This window comes from Balaenoptera acutorostrata, chromosome 10 (assembly GCF_949987535.1).
Source record: "Balaenoptera acutorostrata chromosome 10, mBalAcu1.1, whole genome shotgun sequence".
NCBI classification, from domain to species: Eukaryota; Metazoa; Chordata; class Mammalia; order Artiodactyla; family Balaenopteridae; genus Balaenoptera; species Balaenoptera acutorostrata.
The window spans coordinates 9,479,347-9,503,624 of NC_080073.1; the positions used below are offsets into that span (position 1 = coordinate 9,479,347).

Consider the following 24,278-nt stretch of genomic DNA (forward strand, 5'->3'; position numbering starts at 1 on the left):
TAAAAGTCTGTTCATTCATCACAAAAGCAAAGGAAGAGGAACAAGCAAAACTCACATTGAGCTGCAGTTCATCTGTCCACTGTCCGATCAGGCGGTAACCAGGGTTGGTGGTGTTTGTGGTCTGGTACTGGAAGATGTCGTAACGCCCAGGGGCGTCCCCATTCTTGTTAAACACGACTGGGGTGCCTGCACTACCTGGTGAAGACAAGACAAAGACAGACTTTAGAGTTAAATGAGATTCCTTCTGTCTCTTGCTTCCAGGGTAATGGTCTGGAGACCTGGTGATGAGAAAGGTAGCTAGGAGGTAGCCTTGCTGTTTAATAGGTTCCCCCAAGATGCCCCCTGAAACTCCCGGGCAAGTCATCACGATGGTCTGTGAATGCTAATTATGGAAGGTGGGAAGACAACTTGCTTCCCCCTTTGAACAGCTCAATTTTTTAGTATCTGAAAATATTTTATTCTACTTTGTCCTCTCTTTTAAGGAATAACAATCAAATGCATTATCTTCAAGAGAAAATATTAAGCTTTGTTGTTGTTGTTGTTATTATTATTTTAGTGTCCATCAAACACTAAATTGTGGTCAATAAAGAATCATTTCAAGAAATAATAAATACATTTTAAAAATGAAATACAAGAGAATCAAAAAACAAGCTCAAAAGTTCACTTACATACATAGTTGAATACTGACTGCATTTAAAAAATATTTTTGGCTGATTATTTCCAATTTGCTTTAAATGATAACCAGTCTTAAATGCTTAGCAGTTTGCCTGGTGAATGCTTAATAAACAATGGATTCTTTCTCAATTTTCTATTTGGGTCTTATTTAAAATGTCTATCTTAAGATAAAACCAATGTTTTGGCACAATTAGACATTGAAGTCAATTTAAAAAGACTAATGCATGTTTTGAAAAAAATATATAAATTCAAAGTTGGATATGAGTGAAAAGTCCCTTAATATTAATCGTGTGGAACAAGTGGCAAACCATATACAAAGAACGGAAGATGTGAGTTTTGTTTACTTTCAGCAATACAGCAGTTACAAAAGAATCACCAAAAGTTTGTAACTGAGTGCTATTTCTCTCATGTTCTATAAGAAACAGGAAAAATACCACTGGCTTCAGCATATGTGACTACTGTCTGCTCCTCCTATAAGTTAATACTAGATCAATATTCCCAGCAGAAAACAGTGTATTTCCTGCCATTTACAAGGAAGTTTACAGATCAATTACAGGCTGAAACAGAATCACTGAGAACAGAAGACCATTTTGCTATTTTTAGGGGAGGGACGGGGTAAGTCTTAGGTAATGAGCATGAAGCACTTTTGATAATTCTCATTAAAAATGTCAGCTTCTACTGGTGGCAGAACTCTGCATCTGGCTCGTAGTCATTAGCTTCTGCAGAATTTGGGCCAATGTAGTATTTGCATTGATGACATGGATGAAAGAACTAAGGCACGTTAACTGGACAGGAGAGAGAACGCCTGAAACAGTAAAAAAAAAAAAAGGATGTCTACACTAAGGAAGCAGGCATGACACTGAGAGTGATCCCACACAAACGATCACTCAACACAAGAACGAAGTTAAAAAAAAAAAAAGGGGGCCAGAAAGAGGGACAATATATTGGGTGACAAGAGGCATATGAAGTTGCAATCCTGAGCTGAAAGTTACCCCTGCTGGAAGAGAGGGTCCAGCACGTAGGCAGGATGCAGGGGCAGCTAAAAAGAACTCCACACTGTCTTACAAGTGTCAGGCACAGACTTTTATGACACTTCTGCCTATTTAAAAAAAAAAAAAAAATCAGAGCTTGTGGTAGGTTGCAAAATGGTTCCCCAGGTAGGTCTAAGTCCTAACCCCCAGAATCTGTGAATGTCATCACACTTGGCAAAGAGATTTTGCAGGTATGATTAAATGAAGGGTCATGAGATGGGAGAGATTATCCTGGATAATGTAGGTGGGCCCAGTGTAATCACAATGGCCCTTACAAGAGGCAGCAGGAGTCAAAGGACGAAGGAGAAGATGTGAGGAGGAAAACAAGAGGCTAGGGTGATGCAAGGAAGGGGTCCTGAGCCCCGGAAGTGCAGGTGGCCTTTAGAAGCTAGAAAAAGGAAGGAAGCAGATACTCCCCCAGAGCCTCTAAAGGGAACCAGCCCTGCCTTCACCTTAACTAAAACTCAGAGAGACCTGTATCAGACTTCCAAACCACAGAACTATAAGATAATAAATGTGTGTTGTTTAAGCTAGCAAATATATGGTAATCTTTTAATGGCAGCAACAGGAAACTAATACAAACCTGGAGGACACAGAGCAATGAGCTTCCTAATTTTACAGGTGAGGAAGTATACTTAGGTTCAGAGAGGGCAATCATTTGCCTCAGGCCCACTCTGCTCATTAAATTTGAATAGTGCCCAATAACTGGCTCTGGAATCCCCTAGAAAGGGTTTAAATTCCAGGTCTACCACTTCCTATATGTGTGACCTGTATCAAATTATTCAGTCTTCCTCTCCTTCTGAGTGTCACTAATACCTTTGTCATAGGGTTAGTAAGAATTAAATGTAACAATGTACACAAGGTGCTTAGTCCCATGCCTTTTACATAATAAATGCTCAATAGATGGCCATGATTTTTTTTTTATAGTTTTCACTTTTATTATTGTTTTCTTTGCTAATATCTCAGGACCAGACCCTGATGCATGCCGTCAGACCCCCAGACCAATAATGTTTTCCAATGCATCAAAGGAGTCTCTCCTAACTGGTATTTAATTTAAATTTCTCCATTGGTGTAAACATTTTTAAAATTTTCCAAGCAGCAGGCTAGAATCCACTCTGGGAATGGGCATTCATCTATGAGCAACGCTGATTTGATCCTACGAACTTGAATCAGTGGCTGAATCTGTGTGTGGCCAAGGGCACCATTTCAATTTGTTTCTTCTCTGTTTCACCTAGACACTATCCCCATGGTCCACAAAGACACCCCATTAAGCCCTCTCTGTTAGAGGAATCAACAGAAGTGTTTCTTATTATTTTTCAGGAAGACATTAATATTCAGATACTCACCTCTCTTTTCTTTCACATTGGATACTAGGATTCATGTTGTACTTTGCTTTAATTCTACAGCTTCTAGTCATTAAATAATAGGACGTGAGCTTTTCAGAGTCTTTGAGAGAATGGAGGAAGAATATCAGAGGCCTGGGGCGCCAAAGGATCTCATCCCACCAGGTAAATAGTCATCAGAAAGGTACATACTGCCTCATCTCTCTCTCTCTCTCTCCTTACAATCCTTGTGAGGAGAAATGATTCTTGTGTTGCCCTTTCCATTCTCATTAAAGTTCACGCTTAGAAAAAAATAAGGCAGAAGAGCTGAATACGTTACCTAAGTGATGTGTAACAATGTATGGTGTGGCTTTGACCTTTTTGATGGATTCTACAACGCAACTGGCATTTTTCAGGCTTTTTTTTTTTCCCCCACACAACTCCTTTTCAACATCATCCCTGAACTTCTTGAAAGAGAAAAAGAGGGATTGTGTTCAGTGAACTCTATATCAAATAATAATAATAATAATAAGGATCAAACAAATCCAGAGAAAATAAATAAGTTCTCAAAGGAGAAGCGATCCTCTGCAGGAACCTCCACAATGTATCAGGGCCAGAACACAAGTGTCCTAAAGTAAAGGAAACAGGGCCACTTGACAAGATGGGATACTGAGAGGAGAGAATGGCTGAGAGAACGCACTCAAGTAGGAAATCTCCTTCCCAGATGAGAGTATCTGAGTGAAATTCCTTTTATTTTCCTGGATCAAGAAGGATTTGAGATATACGATGCTCCGATGACGAAACAGTCCTCAGCATCAAAGTAATGACCTGACAGGTTTTCTCTTCTCTTCTTACCACCCCATGCACAGATTCCAGAAAGGCTACCTTGATTCGTGTTCCAGTTACCTTTTGCTGCTCAACAAACTATCCTAAAACGTGGCACTCAAAAAAAAAAAAAAATGACAATCTGTATTTTGCAATTCGGGCAGGGCTTGGCAGAAACAGTGCCTCTCTGGTCCACTCACATCAGCTGGGGCAGCTTGAAGCTCACGTGTCTGACAGCTGATGCTGACTATCAGCTGTGACTTCAGCTGGGGCCACGGCTGGAGCACCACATGCGGCCTGACCCTCGGCTTCTTGGCTTCCTCCTAACATGGCAGCTGTGTTCGTAATACAGAAGTCACAAGACAACCGTGCAGAAGCCCTGTGGCATTCTGTACCATAGAAGTCACATACTGCCACTTCTGTATTAGCCACGGGCTCACTCAGACTCAGGGGAGGGAATACAGATCTCACCCTCGATGAAGAAAAGCTAACTTCATGTTTCAAGAAGACCACGTGAGATATGCCATCTTTATAAAATATACCCCAACCCAATTTGTTTTCTGGAAAGGAGTAAATCTAGGTACAGACAGGCTTCACATTAAAGACTTCACTATATAACAATTCTCTAAGGTTGTGTATCCAAGACAACAAATTTGTTAAATTGACAAATACTGACATCTGGTTGGATGGGCCAACATCCAACATCAAGATAACTAAAATTTAGGCTCAGGTCATTGCATTCATTTGGGATGACATAATTAGCCATCTTTTCTGTTGGTGCACAAGAGGAGGTTAAGTGATTGCTGAAGATGTAGCAATACTTTTAGAGCATTCTATTATCACTTCCTAAATTGATGCTTTCATAAATGTGAAGGTCGGAGTTATTAAACTGTACTCTACTGGTCTGGAACAGAACTCCCAGGGGTATGGAAAATTCTGTACTGAAGTAACAGAAGAGCACGATTAAGCTCACTGAGACCAAGAAACATTAAGATTTTTCTAAAACATGCAGAAGAGAGGCTACATTTTTCACAATGGACTAGAAAGAAACTTGAGTTCTAGGTCTGTCTCTGTCATTTGCTAGCTGTGGTTGGACAAATATTTTCCCCTCTTTAAAATTTACATTCCTAACAACAGTGTAGGAGGGTTCCCTTTCCTCCACACCCTCTCCAGTATTTATTATTTGTAGACTTTTTGATAACAGCCATTCTGACTGGCGTGAAGTGGTATCTCACTGTACTTTTGATTTGCATTTCTCTAATAATTAGTAGCATGTGATGTTGTTAAGTCTCATTACTGGTGACACCAACCTTGACAACTTGGTTAAGTGCTGTCTTCCAGGTTTCTCCACTTCAAGGCTGCTCTTTTCCCCTTTGTAATTAATGTGTTCCATGATGAAGGACACTTTGAGGCTATGCAAGTATCTTATTTCTCATCCTACTTTTAGCCCAATAATTTTAGCATCCATTGATGATTCTTGCCTGAAACACTTATTACTGAGGTCTTTGCAAAATGGTGAGTTTTGTATTTCCATCTTTGCCTCATTCCATCGTGCTGTCTCTTCTCTTGCGTTTACGTATCCAATTCAATTATTTATTTATTAGTATGGACTCATTGATATTTATTATATTCTATGAGCTTAACCCACTGTTGGCCTAGAATTAGCCAGTGGGATCTTCTTCAAGTTGGTTCCTTTGTCCCTTCGACATGGTCCCATCAGTTTTTGAGCACTTTCTTGCTTTGTGGCACAACATGGTTTCAAATTCATCTTCTAGTTGCCCTGCTCTAGCCCCTGAATTGAGAGTTTCACTAGGGAGCCCTAGTTCTTTTCACTGGAGAACGGTATTTATAAATAACATGTGGGTGCAAGTGCAGTCATTTCTACCAGGATGTCATGGCTCCTAGGCCCTCTCAGCGGAGGTTTGTACGCACACAGACATACCCATATCCATCTCCCTACCTCCTCATCTGCATGTGTATTAAAAGCCATGAGCCCATGCTGGTATCTTCCATTCTAATCCAACACAACAAGTGTTATTTTACCTTTCTCCCATCCTTATTAGTAATTTCTTTCTCTGACTCTCGTTATCCACAATATCTTTTATTAAATCTCTCAGTCCTCTTATGGACATAAATAATCTTCAGAATTGTGGGGAAAAAAAACATACTAAGTTCCTAGGGATTGTGAAATATCTGCGTACAGTTATTCATGTCTTCAGTCTTATAGTATATAGTCAAATACTGTCTTCCAAAATTATTTGCACTCTTTATCTTTCTTCCTCACTCCCTTCAGTGTGGTTATGTTACTCATATGTAATTTAGTTAGGTTTCTTACTGTATTAAATTTTGTATTACTCCATGCAATGGTTATTTTTTAATTGAGAAATAATTGACATTCAGGATGGTTAATTTTATGTGTCAGCTTGACTAGGGATGCCCTGATAGCTGGCAAAACTTTACTTCTGTGTGTATGAGTATGTTCCTGGAAGAACTGTTGAACTGAATAAAGAATTGTTGAATTGTTGAACTGAATAAAGCAAGTGACCTTCCCCAGTGTGGGCAGATATCATCCAATCCCTAGAAAGTCTGAATAGAACCAAAGGCAGAAGAAGGGCAAATTCACTCTCTCTGCTTGAGTGGAGACACCCATTTTCTCCTGCTCTCAGACACTGGAGCTCCTAGTTCTCTGGCTTTCAGAAACAGATCAAGACTTACACCACCAACTCTCTGATCCCAAGGCCTGTACACTTGGACTGAATTACACCACTGCTTCTACGGTTCTCCAGCTTATAGATGGCAGATCATGGGGCATGTCAGTCTCTATAACAGTGTCAGCCAATTCCTAAAATAAATCTCCTGTTATATTTCCCACTCATCTCTACCCATTTATTTTAGGTAACCAATTACTTTCTGCCCAAGTTTTATTCTTTGAGAAATAAATGTGTAATGTGACATGTGGTTGGTGTGGAAAATTAAAACCATTACTTCAATTAACTTGAGTACCTAGAGCAACTGTCCCTTCCTTTTCCTCTTATCCCCTCCCATTCCTGCTTACACTCACCAAGAAAAAACTTGGCAAAAGTCCTTCTATTTTAAGAAAGAGAGGGCAAACCATAACCCACCCCCCCAAATTTATTTATTCATTTGCTCACTCACTACTCATTCATATAATTGATTCAATAATTTGAAATGCTATAATCCACATACTCAAGAGTAAATTGCAATCTGACTACTTAACTTATGAAACACATAATGTCAACACTTAGGATTCCAAAAGAGACTGGAATAGAGACATCTAAATATATTTAATGAACTCAAGCCAAACATATCACTTGACCAAGAAACTGGAATTCTGAAATATCTGTGTGGACATATACCGGATGAGTATGAATACATTGCTGCATTGTCAAAAGACTTGGATATCACCAAGTTCTGTATCACCCAAAGTTACATCATTGGATATTCTGGTTATCTCATTTACCATATGTCAGAATATTAGAATTTCGATGTATACAAGGACATTAACACCATACTGGGCATAATTTGACTTCTCGGATTCAGAAAGTATTGTAACTTGTTATCTTTCAGTGCTTCAATGTTGTCGTTATGAGCAGTTGTCATTTTTATATATAGTATTTTAGACATACTAGGGTTGTGTGGCATTCTCTAGATGTTCTTTTCTACAACATAAAGGCCCCATGTCAGCCTGAAAAAAGAAAACATGGAGACTCACCATTGAAATTCACATTGCGGATATACTTCAACAACTTCTTGCCCCCAGCTTGCTCCATCTCTGGACAGACGCCCCGGTAGTCAGCACAGAGATCCTTGTTCATGTGATGAAGGGCATGAGCCATTGCGTACACTGCGTCAATCACAAACTGAACTTTACCCTCCTGCTCATAGTTGGAATCTTTTCCAATTCTCTCCTGTCCTGCACATTAAAACAAGAAACACACACAAACAATGGTGTTGAGTAGAATGTCTCAATTTGCATTTACTTTCAACTATGCTTAAAGAAAACAATGCTTTGAGGAGTACAGTCACGCAAGCCACACATCCATGTTTGGCTACCATGTTCGGTTGCTTTGATAGTTTTTGGTATTTGACTTTGAAGCACATTACACTAACCTTTCTGATGTATTAGGTAAATTTCAGAAGCAGCACTTCAAAGGATCACAATAAAAGCCCTTGTAATAAGCCAACACACTATTCAAAACATAGTGGCCCCATAGAACCAAAGGATTGCAGCAATTAGAAGCGGGGCTGCCACGTGCAAATCTTCCAAGCTCACTTAGTCTAGAAAGGTGATAGGCCAAAAGAAAATGATAGAAAACTAATGAAATACCACCCCTGAACTCATTACCTTCTTCTATATACCTGCTCTACTTCCTGGGTTGCCTGTCTCAATTGTGCGTATTACTGGCAGCTCTGATGCTCAGGCTGGAAACCGCGATGTCATTTTTTCATTCCTTCCTGTCTCTTACTCTACCCTCCCACATACATGTATCTAATGAATAGCCAAAACCTCACCTGAAACAGTGAACAGTTTTGGCCACACTACCAATGCCCTATTTATGCTTTTCTCATCTCCCATCAGGACACAATGCTAGGTGTCTCTCTTCATCTAGTGATTCCTCCACGTTCACTTTTCCAAAACACAGAGCTAATCACTTCACCCCCGTGCTCAGAATTCTTCAGTGGTTCTCCACTGCCCGCAAAATGAAATCCAAACCCTTTCCCCTGACAACACAGGGTGTTCATCATTTTGTTCCTATCTGCCTAACAACAGTAAGAACTGGCAGTGATGAAGTGTCCTCCACTGTCTTGGAAGCCTTATATACATGATTTTTATTTCATCCTCACTTTGTCAGTTAAATATTATTAGTCCTCTCATTATACAGATGCGAAAGCCGAGCCTTACAGAAATTAAATCACCTTCCGAATGTCATGTACAGGAAGAGCAGATGACAGCTCAGGTTTATCAGAACCCCAAACCAACATTTCTCTCACTTCATGGGCCCTACCTCACCCTTTTCCTAGAATTTAAAACATATATATATTTTGCTCCAGACAAGTATGGCTATTTTTCCCGTAAACATCATCAGATCTAACGTTAATTATCTTTGGTCATGCCCCTTGTTTTGCCAGAAATATCTCTCCTTGCTTTTGCCCATCATAACTTAATTCTGTCCCTGTGGCACAATCCAGTGGTTGCTTACACTTAGCTTCTTGATCAGAATTAAAGATTTTCATAAAACATTTCAAATCTTTATTATAAAATTAATAATATCACTATATTTTAATGCTCTACCAGACTTTCCCTTTCTTTTTTCTTTTTTTTTTTTTGCTTATATCCCCAGCACTGAACACAGCATTTAATATCTGGTAGATTCTAAACAATACTTGCATTAAATTAGGCATTCGTTAAGTACATGGTAATACCAGGAACTCTCTTTAGACCTCGTGTCCCTCTATGACAAATAATTAACCGCAGATTGAATTTCACTTTCGCAGCAATATTTCCCAGATTGTCTTCTATGACACATTTGTGTAGGAAAGAAACAGTAGGGATTCTACAACCCCTGTCCCTTCTCCTGCAAAACAAAGTGTTCCCGACATCCACTGTGTTAAACGTTATTAGGTTTCTTTACTAAGAGACAGTTTCAGAGTATTTAATATAACATAAAGTATAATTTCCAAGAAGGAAGTTCAGAATATCCCCAAATTAATTGAATTCATATTTTTTCCTTTTCAGAGCACACATTAATATCTCAAATGGCAGACAGTTCTTTGCTTTGTATGTATCTCATTCAAGTACCAATCAACCTCGGGCTCACTGCTCTTCATTGGGTCTGGGTCTAGGCCTTTTCAGTGTGTCTGGAGCAGGAATCTTTTTTGAAAAAGATAAAATCCATCATGAATCCATACTGCTACTATGAATTCAAATTCTGGACTACAGGAGTTTTACTTAACTCGACACTCCTACACCTCTACCTCATTTTTTTTTTTCATGAGGAAAATCCTGGCTCTTAATGACACCATTATAACTATTTATTTGCTTGATTCCATAATACACAAATAACATTCTTAGAATAAATGTCTAACCAATAGTCTAAAAATGTAGTGTAATGAGCAGCCTTGGCATATATGTGTTTTTCAATTCTTACCGGAATATTTTGGTGGTTTATTCTGAGAAACGGGATTGCTTTGTTCAAGAGTCAATTTGTATGTGTTTTTGCTAAATATTGGCCAATTCCCCTCTAATGGGTTTGTACCATTTTGTCCTCCCACCAGCAAAGAGAGAGAGTGTTCATTTCCCAACAATTCTGACAACCAAGTATGTCCTCAAACTTGGATTTCTGACAATCAGCTAGGTGAGAAATGCTACCACAGTCTATTTTTATTTGATTTTTCTTACTATAGGGGAGGCTGAACATCTTTGCATATAGTTAAAGGCTATTGTATTTCTTTTCTGCGAACTGTTTTTATAAAAATTTGGTCATTTTCCTCTGCACTTTTAAAAGCTTTTTATTAATTAAGCATATTAATTCTTTGAGATTAAGTTGCAAATATTTTTCCTAGTTTGTTATTTTTCTTTTACTCACTTTAGGTATTTTCCAAATAAAATTATATTAGATTAAAAAATGTTTTTCTAAAAAAATTATCAATTTATTTTCTTCTTATTGCTTCTGGATTTTCAATCATGGTTTGAAAAAATGCTCCCACCCCAGGCTACAGAATATTCCATCCGTGTTTTCTTCTTGTATAATTTCATTTTTTAAACTTAGATATTTCATCCACTTGGAATACATTCTGGTATGCTGTATGAAGAATCAAAATTTTAGCTTTTTCCATATAGCTTCCTAGTTATAGGCCAGTTCATCTTTTCTCACTGATTTGAAGTGCTTCCTTTATTATATATTAAGTTTTCCACGCATAATTAGATCTATTTCTGGATTTTTAAAATTTGTTTCACTGTTTGGTTTGTCTATTCATGGGCCAACAGTATAGCTTCAATTATAAACTCTTTATAACTTATTTTAATAACTGGTAGAGTTAGTCCCTCTCTCACCATAATTGTTCTTTCTTTTTCAAATTTTATGTTGATTTTTGTTTACTTACTCAAATGAGCTTTATTAACTACTAATCTATCTTGAGAAAAGAAAAAAAATACTTGATGTTGAGTTTACGCTGTATTTATAAATCAACTTAGCCAGAACAGAAATTTTTACAAAGGTGAGAATTCCCACGTGTCTTTTCATTTGCTCAAGGCTACTTTTGTTTCCTTCAATAGTGTTTTAAAATGTTCTCACATAGGTTTTGAGTGTTTTGTGGAAAGTTAGTCTTGGTATTTTACTTAGTTTTGCTATTATAAATATGGTTTTCTCTGCTAAGTATTTCCTCTGGTTTTTGGTTGCATACATAAAAGCTATTCTTTGTTTTGTTGTGGTTGTTTTATTATGTTTCAACTTTCTATCACAAAAATTTTAAATACAGAGGAAGGTTGAAAGAACTTTACAGTGACCTCACCAACTAGATTCTTACATTAACATTTTACTATACTTATGTTATAAGGCAATTCATTTTCTAATAATTTTATAACCTGCTACTTTACAAATTTCTCTTATTTTTTAGAGTACTTAAAAAGGCAATCTTGATGGCACTACAACCATTCTAAAATATATACTATGAAACGGGTTCAGACTAGTAATTCAGGAGAGCAGTTTCTAGCCTGCATTCATAAAGACATTCATCTCAGAAAGAATGCCTTGAAAAATAATTGCAGTATTTTAAATAATGAAATATTTCATTATGTTCGAAACATTATAGGTTTTACCCCTCTCTTGAAGAGTCATCAGGTATGTTAGCTTATTAAGGGCTCTGAGAAACACAGGTACATTTGTCTTTGGGGTTACCAGGACTTGAAAAATGTAGCCTTACATCAAGAAAATCAGAACTGGCAAGTTAACAACAACAACAAAAAAGGCTAACTTTATTTCCCCTACTGTGGCAGATGCAACTGCATGCCAAGGTCAGAGTCTCTGGTTGTTCATCTAGCACCCCTCCCCTCCTCCCCTAACTGAAATCTGCTTCTCTTCAGGTACTGGCGGCCACCAAAGGAGTGAGGGGTTCAGGTCCTCTCCTGAGCCTCACTGAGTCTATCCTCATTTGTCTAAGCCAACCCAGTTTCCTCCTTGGCAAGGGCTGATTTAGGAACAGGCATGGGTTACAATTCTAGATAATGAGATGTAAGAAGAGTTTATTGGGTTCCACATATAAAATGATACAAATGAACTTATTTACAAAACAGAAATAGATCCACAGACATAGATAACAAACCTATGGTTTCCAAAGGGGAAAGGTGGGGGAGGGATAAATTAGGAGTTTGGGATTAACAAATACACACTACTGTATATAAAATAGATAAACAACAAGGACCTACTGTATAGCACAGGGAACTACTCTCAGTATCTTGTAATAACCTATAATGGAAAAGAACCTAAAAAAGAATACGTGTGTGTGTGTGTGTGTGTGTGTGTGTGTGTAACTGAATCACTTTGCTGTACACCTGAAACTAACATAACATTGCAAATCAACTATATTTCAATAAAAATTTTCAGAAAAAGTTTATTGGGGAACTCCTGAGAAAGTTTATTTGGTCTTAAAGAGAGATGAACTCAATTGCATCAAAACAATCACACCCCCCAACACACACACACACACAAACACACACACTGCATTTACTCTAGTCATTTGGCAGTCCTGAGGCAATTAGCCAGCATACGAATAAGAGCAGAATAAAAATGTGGCAAGGATGTGAAAATACAATCAAGCTGTGAGTTAGCCAAGCCTAGAATTACCCTACTCTTTTTTTTTCCCAAGTGACATACTCAATGGCTTATCCATTTAACTACAGCTTGATACTCAATGTTTTCCAGGTTTACTTGAACACTACAGTTCTTATTCATGTACCATTTTACAACATCTCAAGGGACTAGCGTAAGTACACCTTCTTCCCCCCAAAAGTGAAAAAAAAAGGGTAGTTTTAAGAAATATTTTTAACAATGTAGATTGAAATAGAAAAAAAGAAAGCATTTTCAATCAATTCTCGGTTAACAGCTCATTCTTTCAGGCTTTCTGATGAACTGAGATGTTGTTATATTCTTTTCTTGAATGAAGTTCATCCTTTTCATCACATTTCCCAGGAAAGCGTTTGAGGTTTAGATAAAATAAGGAGAACTCTGAAGCATTAATTATTTTTTATTTCTCCAGTATGCAAAGAAGCTTTCCTTTTAAAGTCTCCCGATTTTCTGATGTAATGTTATTTTTACCCAAATAGTTCAGTATTTATCTTCAAAATGCACACTCCTTTAAGCTTATGTTGAATAAATTTTCAGCTGCACTACACAAGAATAATCTACAAACCCTCTCACGACCAGAATTTCTAGTGTTCATTCTGCTGAAGTCTTCTCTCTTTGAAAGATCTGCTTATTTTGCCCATTTTAACATACTGCTTTCTCAGAATATATGCCTTAGTTAATATGCATGAACAAACTATCAAGGAGAAAAAAAAGGCACAGAAAACGTAAGAAATTATGGATCTGAAATTATTAATATAAAGAATCCCATTGCAATACGAAAACCAAAAGGAAGAGGAGGTTGGGCATAGGCAGGAAACAAACCAAAGATATTTGCTAGTGCGAACTGAAAAACCTACCAAAACAGCCCTGTAGATTTGAACAACTGGCCCAATGTTTACCATATGTTTCTATGGGAGTGATAAATTATAATTTGTGTTTTGATTTCACATATTAATTGCAGTTATTTGCATCGGGAAGACCTCTTAGAAGTTATATATGCTCGTGCTGACTGTGCTTTTAAATGCTGCATTACACAAATATATTTTATTGAATGTAAAGCCACAAACTTAAAAATTTCTTGAGGCTAAAGTCCTGAGTAGGACTGTATATAATTAACTAAAATACTAATGCTTGGTTATACTGCAAATGATAAACACACTAATAAAAACAGGAAAAGAATATGTCACAGGAGCTCTGAAAACAGAGTCAGGGAATATACAGGTGGTGACAGAACTGCTAGATTCTGGGTAAAAAGGATGCAAGGAAAGCAGGGTGGATATCCTGGAGCACTAGAAAATGTTGCAGGGTTCTAAAAACGCTACAGTTACCAGGCAAGCCTTATTAAAATACTACTGCAGTCCCTCCCATACTTTATTTAAAAAAAAAAAAAAAAGGTCATGAAGAACCTAGGGGCAAGACAGGAATAAAGACACAGACCTACTAGAGAATGGACTTGAGGACGTGGCGGGGGGAAGGGTAACCTGTGACAAAGTGAGAGAGTGGCATGGACATATATACACTACCAAATGTAAAATAGATAGCTAGTGGGAAGCAGCCGCATAGCACAGGGAGATCAGCTCGGTGCTTTGTGACCACCTAGAGGGGTGGGATAGGGAGGGTGGGAGGGAGGGAGATGCAAGAGGGAAGAGATATGGGAACATATGTAAATGTATAACTGATTCACTTTGTTATAAAGCAGAAACTAACACACGATTGTAAAGCAATTATACTCCAATAAAGATGTTAAAAAAATAATAATAATAAATAAACAAATAACTTGGTTTACTGGATAACTTTTTTTCCTCTCATGGGTATATCTTTCTCTTTTAAGATGAATGTCAATGGTAAAATAAGATTCTGTTTTATGCAAATTTGTTTTGTTTTGTTTTGTTTTTATAACAGTGACCCCATTCATAGAATCTGGGGGTAACAACCCATAGCAAGAAATACCAATTGAAGGAAAGTCAGAAGTTCTGGACTGAGACAAACAGCCTTCTCTGCTGCTGTGCCTCTGTTTGGAGGTGAGGCTGAATGAGCCCAGCAGCTCGTGAAGAGAACGATGGGCGTCCCTGTCACAGTACCACAGGCAGCCTGCGCTTATTGTGTTCTTCCTGGGCACCAGGCTCTGCGCTAAGCACTTTTCATGGTTTCATGTTAAACCCTCACAACGCTTTCTTGGGTACCATTCCCCATCCCTGTTACTTCACTATACCTTATAGACCATCCGCTAAATGGTTCCGTCCATATCTCCACATGGAAAAGCGATGAACCTGGAGTTTTCCCCTTTGTTTCTTTCCATTTTCAACTTTAGTTTAGAGCCACAAATAATCTCAAAGTTCATGCTATCCATGATTTTTACATCCTCTTACCCCCACTGAAGGTTTTGCTTGCGTTTCCTGCAAGGAGGAAACGGATGGTTTTGACAACCACCATCATGGTCTTCCCTGACCTCTCCTTGGGTGGAAAAGTTAATGCCCAGAGAAACTGCCAAAGGGCTGGCAGAGGAAGAACAACAACAGCAGCAAAACAACTGACCCTCCACCTTCGATGACAAAAATGTGACTGTAATTGAACCACTAACATCCTCATGTTCTGCAGTGAACACAGCGAGTACTATGTTACAGACTCAAAAACAACTCTAGCAAAGGTATTAAAGAGTGTCTAGCCACAGACCCTCATTTCTAACCTTCTTCCATGCAGGATGCTTCCCAGAAGACTATTTAATCATCACAGCTGAGTTTTCTTCTACTCTTCCATTTTCGATTTCCAGATAGGTGCAGGTAAAGATATATGCAGTGAGTCAAGGTGCGTGGGACAGGAGTAGGCTTTGCACAATGCACACAGGGCACCACATTGGAAGCAAGGAATGTTTTAGCCCCAAGTTTCACACCTCCCCCAATGTGTGGAAGGTGTTCTGAGAGACTGAGCCAAGGGCTTTCTTTATTTCCAAGAGCAGTCTGCTGTAGGTAACGCCAACCCATTGAGCAAAGGTAAGAACAGGGCTTCTGAAACTCACACAAGAAACCTTGCTGTACCGAACAAGAACAAGATGGGGTTTCTTAAAGAAGTGCATAGATACAGTTTCCATTTCTCACCTAGATTTCTTCTCTTCTGATTTCTTAAGCTAAATTTCTGTTTATATAGTTTTGGTTGCTTCTTCAATGCGAACGGTAAAATCACTCGTGAAGCAATCTCTCCAGACATGACTTCAAGATTAAGAAAAAAAGATACTGCTATAGATGCCTGGTCTCGTAACCCATCCCTCAGCAGGAGCCCCTTCATTAATGAGGTTCTGCCCCTCTGAAATTCTGTTTATGGCATTCCAGGAATTGTACTTAGGTTGAACTTTCAGGATAGGGGGGTGGAGAGAGGGAGGGGGAGAGAGGGAGGGGAAGAAAGAAAAGAAGGAAGGAAGGGAGGGAGGGAGGAAGGAAGGAAGCAAGGAAGGGAGAGAGGGAGGAAGGAAAAACGAACAGAAAGAAAGGAGAAAAGAAAAGAGAAAGAAAGATCAACCTGAACCTGACCAAGCTTTTGGATATATTAACTAATTTACATATAGCTGATTCATTTTGCTGTACAATAGAAACGAACACAACATTGTAAAGCAACTACAATAAAAATTAATTAAAAAACCTAATTTATACGAAGTAGAGAAAATAAAGAAACATGTAAATCAACATTGCAGAGATGCAGAAAACAAAATCCAAATGTAAAAAATTCTACAGAAATAGTAATGAACTATTTTCTTCAACATATGTTGAAGCAAAAGTTAAAAAAAATTGGAGAGAAACATTTAAAAATTTTTAAAAAGACTTAAGAGATATATCAAACAGATGTGGTATATGGACTTGGTTTAGGTCCACCTGTAAACAAATCAATGATATAAAGACATTTATGACAGAAGGGAGAGACTACGGGATGACGATGGGGAACTACTGCTTTGCTGGTTTGTGTGTGTGTGTTTCTTATATATTTTTAAGAGTATTTATTTCTTAGAGAACATACTTAAGTATTAAAAAAATTAAATGTCTGGGTTTACTTTGAAATGGCCAGAGGTGAGAGAGAAACATTCGGGGTACATGTGAACATAAATTGGCTATATATTGACTATTGTTGAGGTTGTGTGATGGATACGTGGTGATTTATTCCACTATTCTCTCTGCTTTTTGTGTTTGTTTGAAAGATCACATGATGTCTGTAAAAATAAAAAGAAGAGAAGGAGGAGGAAGGGGGGTGGAGTGTAAGGAAGAGAAGGAAGAGAAATAAGAAGGGGATGGATAAGGAGATGGGCAGAGGAGAAGGAGGGAGTAAAAGAGGAAAAAGAACAAAAAGAAGAGTATTGGGTTGAAGAAAAGGGGAATAGGCAGGGAGGAAACAGAGGAGTTGAACTCAGCTGCCTGTAAGGGACACTGAGTACGTGCTCAGACGCCCAACTAGAACCAAGGGACACAGATATGAACAGAAAACCCTCTCATGCATGCTCTCACTGTTCACAGCTCCACTCAGATGCTTCTGCTTAAATGCAGTTCCCACCTCTCATCTCAGGGCTGAGAGTATGACTCTGCTCCTCAGGTATTTAGGAAGGGGCACACGTAGTACAGATGCAATGGCATATGGGCGGGGTCATCTGACTCCCGGGGCCCAAAGTCACTTCCTGGAAGCAAAGTAACCATGTTGTGGGGATGGAATGATTTCATCTCACTGCCGTGATGCCCCTTTGCCTTGTGAGATGCAGAGAAAAGGCATAAGGGAATTGATCCCACTACAGGGTTTGAAAGGACTTAGCAGAATCATCAGTCCAATGACAGTATAAATAAAAAGAAAAAGCCATGGTTTAACTCCATTTGAGTTCTGTATCCAGGGCTGGTGACTATAAATAAAAAAGGAAAACTACGCATATATGTATGTTGAACTCCCTAGAGGCAATTCTGGGTCCTAAACACTGCTATAGACCCAGAACCCAAGAATGAGTGAATATCCTGGAAAGAAAAGTGAAATAATGAGCAAGTAGCTTTTGTAAAAAGGTAGAAAAGAAAGATTCTAATCCTTCACCCGGGAGAGCTGACGGCTGAGATGCAGCATTTAATTCTGGTGGCCAAATGACCCCAGACAAACGTGGAGAGAAAACAGTAGCACCCCGAATGCTGACATCTGGGATTCTTTTTCTTAAACAGGGTTCTTAGGTGCCTAAAGACTCTACTTATCACTGTTTTCACTGGTTTCAGTTAAGTTATTCAAGTGACGATGATAAAAATATTCTGTTAGCTCTTTTTTCAAGGCAAGATTCATTTTACACTAAATTTTATACATGTGTACACATACCTTACAACATATACTTTTGACCATTTAGTCACGATCATCAGAAGTGAAATAGTTTTCTTCCTACTGAACCCTAACAATATTCATAACAGAAATAAAGTAGATACAATCCTCATCTCAGAGGTTCTGAAGGCTCTGAGCTTCTTAGGAATGTCACATTCCACCCGTATTTAAAAAAAAAATAGAACAGCTAACCCGACAAGGAAAAAATCTTAACCAGGTGCTAACCAGAAACCTAACACTGACAATTCAACAGTCAGAACACACTGGGTGATTTGGCTGAGGAGCTACTAGCCATATCCATGCTACCCGTGGAAGGAAATTAATTAAGTAGTATTGGATGAAACCCTTTTGTAGACCAGTAAACAGGAGGTTCTTGATACAAAGTCTAGAAATCCAGACTTAGTTTAAAACACATGTAAGCCAGTATGATTTAATGGGAGAAAGCCCTTCAAAATCTCAGTATTTTGAAACCAGTGTGATGGTACTTCCATCTCTGCTATAATCAGGCCAACCATTTCAAGAGCTACGAGCATGGAGACTCCTATCAGACAAACCTGGGTTGAAATTTTGCCTCTGCATTCATTGTATCTGTGACTAAATGGGAGTTACATAACTCTTTACCAAACCACTTGAACACGTTCAAGTTGCCTGGTATTCAGAGTGCTGTAATGAAAACGGCAACAATAGCCAACAATCATTCAGTATTTTCTATTCTCCAAAAACTATTCTAAGCACTCTACATACATCATCTCATTTATTTCTCATCATCACTCTACGATGAAGATACGGTTATTGTTATTGCCATTTACCGGTAAGGAAACTGAAAGTTATTTAAATAAACTTACCCCCAAAGTTACACAGATAGCAAGTGGCTAGTCAAGAGTTGAATCCAGTTGTCTGACTCTCAATTCAAAGTGTGAATATTTTTTATGGTGATATATTCTGCATTTAGTAAAATGCTGCATCATAAATGAACTGTTCAATCAGTATTGACAAACACAAAGCAATACATAGAACGTTTTTATCACTCTGGAAAGTTATCTTGTGCCCCTTCACAATTAACCCTTCTCCCTCCACTATAAAGCAACCATTGATCTGTAATCTAACGTAAGTTAATTTTGCCTATTCTAGAAATTCATATAAATAGGACCATGCAATATGTACTTTTCTCTGTCTGTTTTCTCTCACTCAGAAAAATATTTTTGAGATTTATTCAGTTTGTGGCATGTATCAAAATCTCATTCTTTTTTATTTCTAAGTATCATTCCACTGAATGGATATATTAGAGTTTAATTATCAATTTTCCTTTTGATGGACATCTGGGCTATGTCTAGTTTGGGGCTTCTCAAGACCTATGATTTTACCCGATGTGTAAGAGTTTAGCCTGTCATGGTTCTGTGGACACTGGCTGAAGACGTGAGATCCCTGGTTCAGAGCCAGGTACAGCAGGCAGCACAAACATAATGTTTTCTCAGAGTCCCCTCCTTACCACACCCCTTCCTCAAGTCCAAGGTGGTGACAGAGAGCAGCCCAGGTAGATGGTGCACACACAAGTTCTAAGTACATTAGAACTTTCAAACTCTGAGCTTAGGGAGACTGAATCTTTTATAAAGGACTTCAAGCAAAGCTACCTGACCTTGGTTCCAGAGGGAGATATTACCGTTATTATGCTGGCCAGTAAACAAACCATCCCTATGCTTCTTGACGATATGCTATCTGTATCTTCCAAGGCCATTTACTATATAATAATACCTTGAAAAGCTAATCAGTGCACCTGCTCTCAATATAGCAAAGGACACCAATAGAGGACTGTCCCCCAATAGGGCAATTATGAATAAAGCTGCTGTGAACACTTCTTCACAAGGCTTTTATGGATATGTGTTTTTATTTCTCCTGAGTAAATACTTAGGAATAAGAGTTGCTATATTATAGGCTCATGCATGTTTAACTTTTAAAGAAGTTGCCATGTTCCAAAGCAGTTGCACCATTTTATTCTAATATCAATGTATAAAAACGCAGGTTTCTCCATATATTCTCCGATATTTGATGTTATCAATCCTTTCCATTTTATCCATGTGTATTAGAACCTCACTGTGGTTTAATTTGCATTTCTCTGATGAATAATGATGATTTTCATTTTTTTCATGTGCCTATTGACAATTTGTATTAGACCTAGTAGTTTCCCTTTGCAAGCATCTTAGAAGTTCAGCATCCCAGGCTATGCAAATTCTCTATCAGAGTAGTACAAAAGTCCACGAGGCCACAGGGTTAATGCCTGAATGATGGTCAAATTATATTATTTTAAGAAGGGGGTGTAGTCAAGATGGTGAAGTAGGAAGACCCTGAGCTCACTTCCTCCCATTAGCACATTAAAATTATAACTATTTACAGAGCAACTATCAGTAAGAACAATCTGAGGGCTACAAGAAAAGATTTTCCACAACTAAAGATATAAAGAAGGAATCAAGGGACTCCCCTGGTGGCGCAGTGGTTAAGAATCCACCTGCCAATGCAGGGGACACAGGTTCGAGCCCTGGTCCAGGAAGATCCCACATGCCGCGGAGCAACTAAGCCCATGCGCCACAACTACTGAGCCTGCGCTCTAGAGCCTGCGAGCCAAAACTACTGAGCTTGCGCACCACAACTACTGAAGCCCGCGTGCCTAGAGCCCATGCTCCACGACAAGAGAAGCCACCGCAATGAGAAGCTCGCACACCTCAACGAAGAGTAGCCCCTGCTCGCCGCAGCTAGAGAAAGCCTGCGTGCAGCAATGAAGACCCAACACAGACAAAAAAAATTAATTAATTAATTAATTAAATTTAAAAAAAAAGAAGGAATCACAATGAGACAGGTAATAAGGGTGGAGACATGGTATAGTCAAGACCCACACCCACTGGTAGGTGGCCAACGAATGGGAGGACAACCATAATTGCAGAAATTTTCCACAAGAAGTAATGGGTCTGAGACCCACATTGAGCTCCCCAGCCCAGGGGTCCTGCACCAGGAGGACAAGCCCCCAGAACATATGGCTTTGAAGGCCAATGGGGCTTGTGTATGGGAGAGCCAGAGGACTGTAGGAAACAGAGACTCTGCTCTTAAGGGGTGTGCACAAAATCTCACACACTCCAGGACTTGGCACAGAGGCAGTCATCTGAAGGAAGCCTGGGTCAGAACCACTTACTAATTCTGGAGAGCCTCCTGGAGAGGCAGGAGGTAAACTGGACTCCCACAGGGAAAGAGATGCTAGCAGGAGCCATTTTGGGGAGGTCATTCTCCCATGAGGACACTGATGCTGCAAGTGCCATTTTGGAGTCCTACCATCTAGGCTATTCATGCTGGAGGCTTACCTGCCCACCCGCTGGTAGGTACCAGTCCCAGGATTCACCAAGCCAAGCAGCCAGCAGTGTGGGGACTTGGCCCCACCAACCAGTCAGCCAACACCAGTCCCAGGAGCCTGGACCTCACTGCTAGCCACCCTGGGACCCAGGCCACCAATGGCCTGCACCAGCCCTGGGACTCCCCAGGCCACAGAGTCACTTGCACTGGGATGCAGTCTCATCCACCAGCAGGTCAGCAGCCTCCACACAAAGCAGTTCCTGGCAGCCAACCAGGTCAGGGCCAGCCCTGCCTACCAGCATGCCAATGGTAGTCAGCCCTGACACAACAAAAGGGCCCACCTAGCCTACATGGGGGGCACCCCTAGAGCTCTGGTGACTATAGAGGAATGTGCTACTGGGCCCCATAGAACGTCTCCTACATGAGGCAACCTAGCCTTACACCTAAAGGATATAGAAAAAACAACAAACAAAACCTAAAGTTAGTAGAAGGAAAGAAATAATAAAGGTTAGAGCAGAAAGAAAGGGAATACATATTTTAAAAACCAATGAGACTAAGAGCTGGATTTTTTAAAAGATCTAATTGATAAACCTTTGACCATACTCATTAGGAAAAAGAGAGGCAGGGCCCAAATAAATAAAATCAGAAACGAAAGAGAAGTTAAAACTGACACCACAGAAATACAAAGATCATAAGCAATTGCTAAGAACAATTATATGCCAATAAAAGCAACAACCTAGAAGAAATGGATAAATTCCTAGAAATATACAATCTCCCATGGCTGAATCAGGAAGAAATAGAAAACATGAAGAGAGCAATTACCAGTAATGAAAATGAATCAATAATTTTTAAAAAACCTCCCATAAAACAAAAGTCCAGGACTGGACTTCACAGTTGAGTTCTACCAAACATTTAAAGAAGATTTAACATCTAATCTTCTCAAACTTTTCCAAAACATTGAAGAAAAAGAAATGCTTCTGAACTCATTCTATGAGGCAAGTATCACCCTGATACCAAAACCAGACAAAGACATCACACAGAAAAAAGAAATTTACAGGCCAATATCACTGATGAACAGAGATGCAAAACTCCTTAACAAAATGTTAGCAAACCAAATTCAACAGTGCAGTACAAGGATCATACACCATGTGCAAGTGGGATTTATCCCAGTGATGCACAGATGGTTCAATATCCACAAGTCAATCAATGTCATACACCACATTAAGAAATTGAAGAATAAAAATCATCTGATCACCTCAATAGATGCGGAAAAAGCTTTTGACAAAATTCATCATCTATTTATGATAAAAAATTTTTCAACAAAGTGGGTATAGAGGGAACATACTTCAACATAATAAGGGCCATTTATGATAAACCCACAGCTAACATCATGCTCAACGGTGAAAAGCTGAAAGCATTTCCTATAAGATCAGCAAAAAGACAAGGATGCTCACTCTCACCTCTTTTGTTAACACAGAATTAGAAATCCTAACCACAGCAATCAGATTAAAAATAATAATAGGGCTTCCCTGGTGGCGCAGTGGTTAAGAGTCTGCCTGCCAATGCAGGGGACATGGGTTCGAGCCCTGGTCTGGGAAGATCCCACATGTTGCGGAGCGACTAAGCCCTTGAGCCACAACCACTGAGCCTGCGCGTCTGGAGCCTGTGCTCCGCAACAAGAGAGGCCGCGACAGTGAGAGGCCCGCGCACCGCGATGAAGAGTGGCCCCTGCTCGCCGCAACTAGAGAAAGCCCTCACACAGAAACGAAGACCCAACACAGCCAAAATAAATAAATAAATAAATAAAAATAAATAAATTAATTTAAAATAATAATAATAATAATAGTAATAATAATAGAAAGAAGTAAACGGAATTCAAATAAGTAAAACTGTCACACTTTGCAGATGACATGATACATAGAAAATCCTAAAGATGCCACCAAAAACTATTAGAACTAATTAATAAATTCAGTAAAATTGCAGGATACAAAATTAGTGTAAAGAAATGTGTTATGCTTCTATACACTAACAATGAGCTATGATAAAGAAAAATTCAGAAAACAATCCCATTTACAATTGCATCAAATAGAATAAAACACCTAGGAATAAATCTAACCAGGGAGGCAAATGACCTGTACTAGGAAATCTATGACACTGATGAAAGAAATTGAAGATGACACAAACAAATGGAAAGATATACCATGCTAATGGAATGGAAAAATTAATATTGTGAAAGTGATCATACTATCCAAGGTAATCTACATAATCAGTGCAATTTCCATCAAAATGGCAATAGCATTTTTCATAGAACCAGAAGAAATAATTCTAAAATTTGTATCAAAACACAAAAGACCCCAAATAGCCAAAGCTATCTTGAAAAAGAGAAACACAGCTGGAGGTATCATACGCTTTGATTTCAAACTATACTGCAAAGCTACAGTAATTAAAACAGTATGGTACTGGCACAAAAACATACACATAGATCAATGGAACCAAAGAGAGAGCCCACAAGTAAACCCATGCTTATATAGGCTATTAATCTACAACAAAGAAGGCAAGAATATACAATGCAAGAAAAATAAACTTCTCTATAATTGATGTTGAGAAAACTGGACAGCTACATGCAAAAGAATGAAACTGGACTACTCTCTCACACCACATACAAAACTAAACTCAAAATAGGTTAAACTCTTGAATGTAAGATCTGAAACCAGAAAACTCGTAGAATAAAACGTTGGCAATATGCTAACTCTTCCACATTGGTTTTAGCAACGTTTTTTGGATATACCTCTTCAGGCAAATGAAACAAAAACAAAAATAAAGAAATGAGGCTACATCAAACTCTAAACCTGTTTTGCACAGTGAAGGAAACTATTTTAAAAAAAGGCCGTCTACTGAATGGA

General features: G+C 38.8%; 1 protein-coding gene across 1 annotated transcript in view; it reads right to left on the reverse strand.

The window, feature by feature from the left end:
* Positions 1–24,278, reverse strand: part of GRM7 (glutamate metabotropic receptor 7) — an 818,732-nt gene that overhangs the window by 236,428 nt on the left and 558,026 nt on the right. Inside the window, exons 6-7 of the mRNA XM_057555658.1 lie at positions 7,587–7,787; positions 56–195 (exon numbers count right to left, since the gene is read on the reverse strand). Of these exons, the coding sequence (XP_057411641.1) occupies positions 56–195; positions 7,587–7,787 (341 nt within the window). The remainder of the gene's footprint in view (positions 1–55; positions 196–7,586; positions 7,788–24,278) is intronic.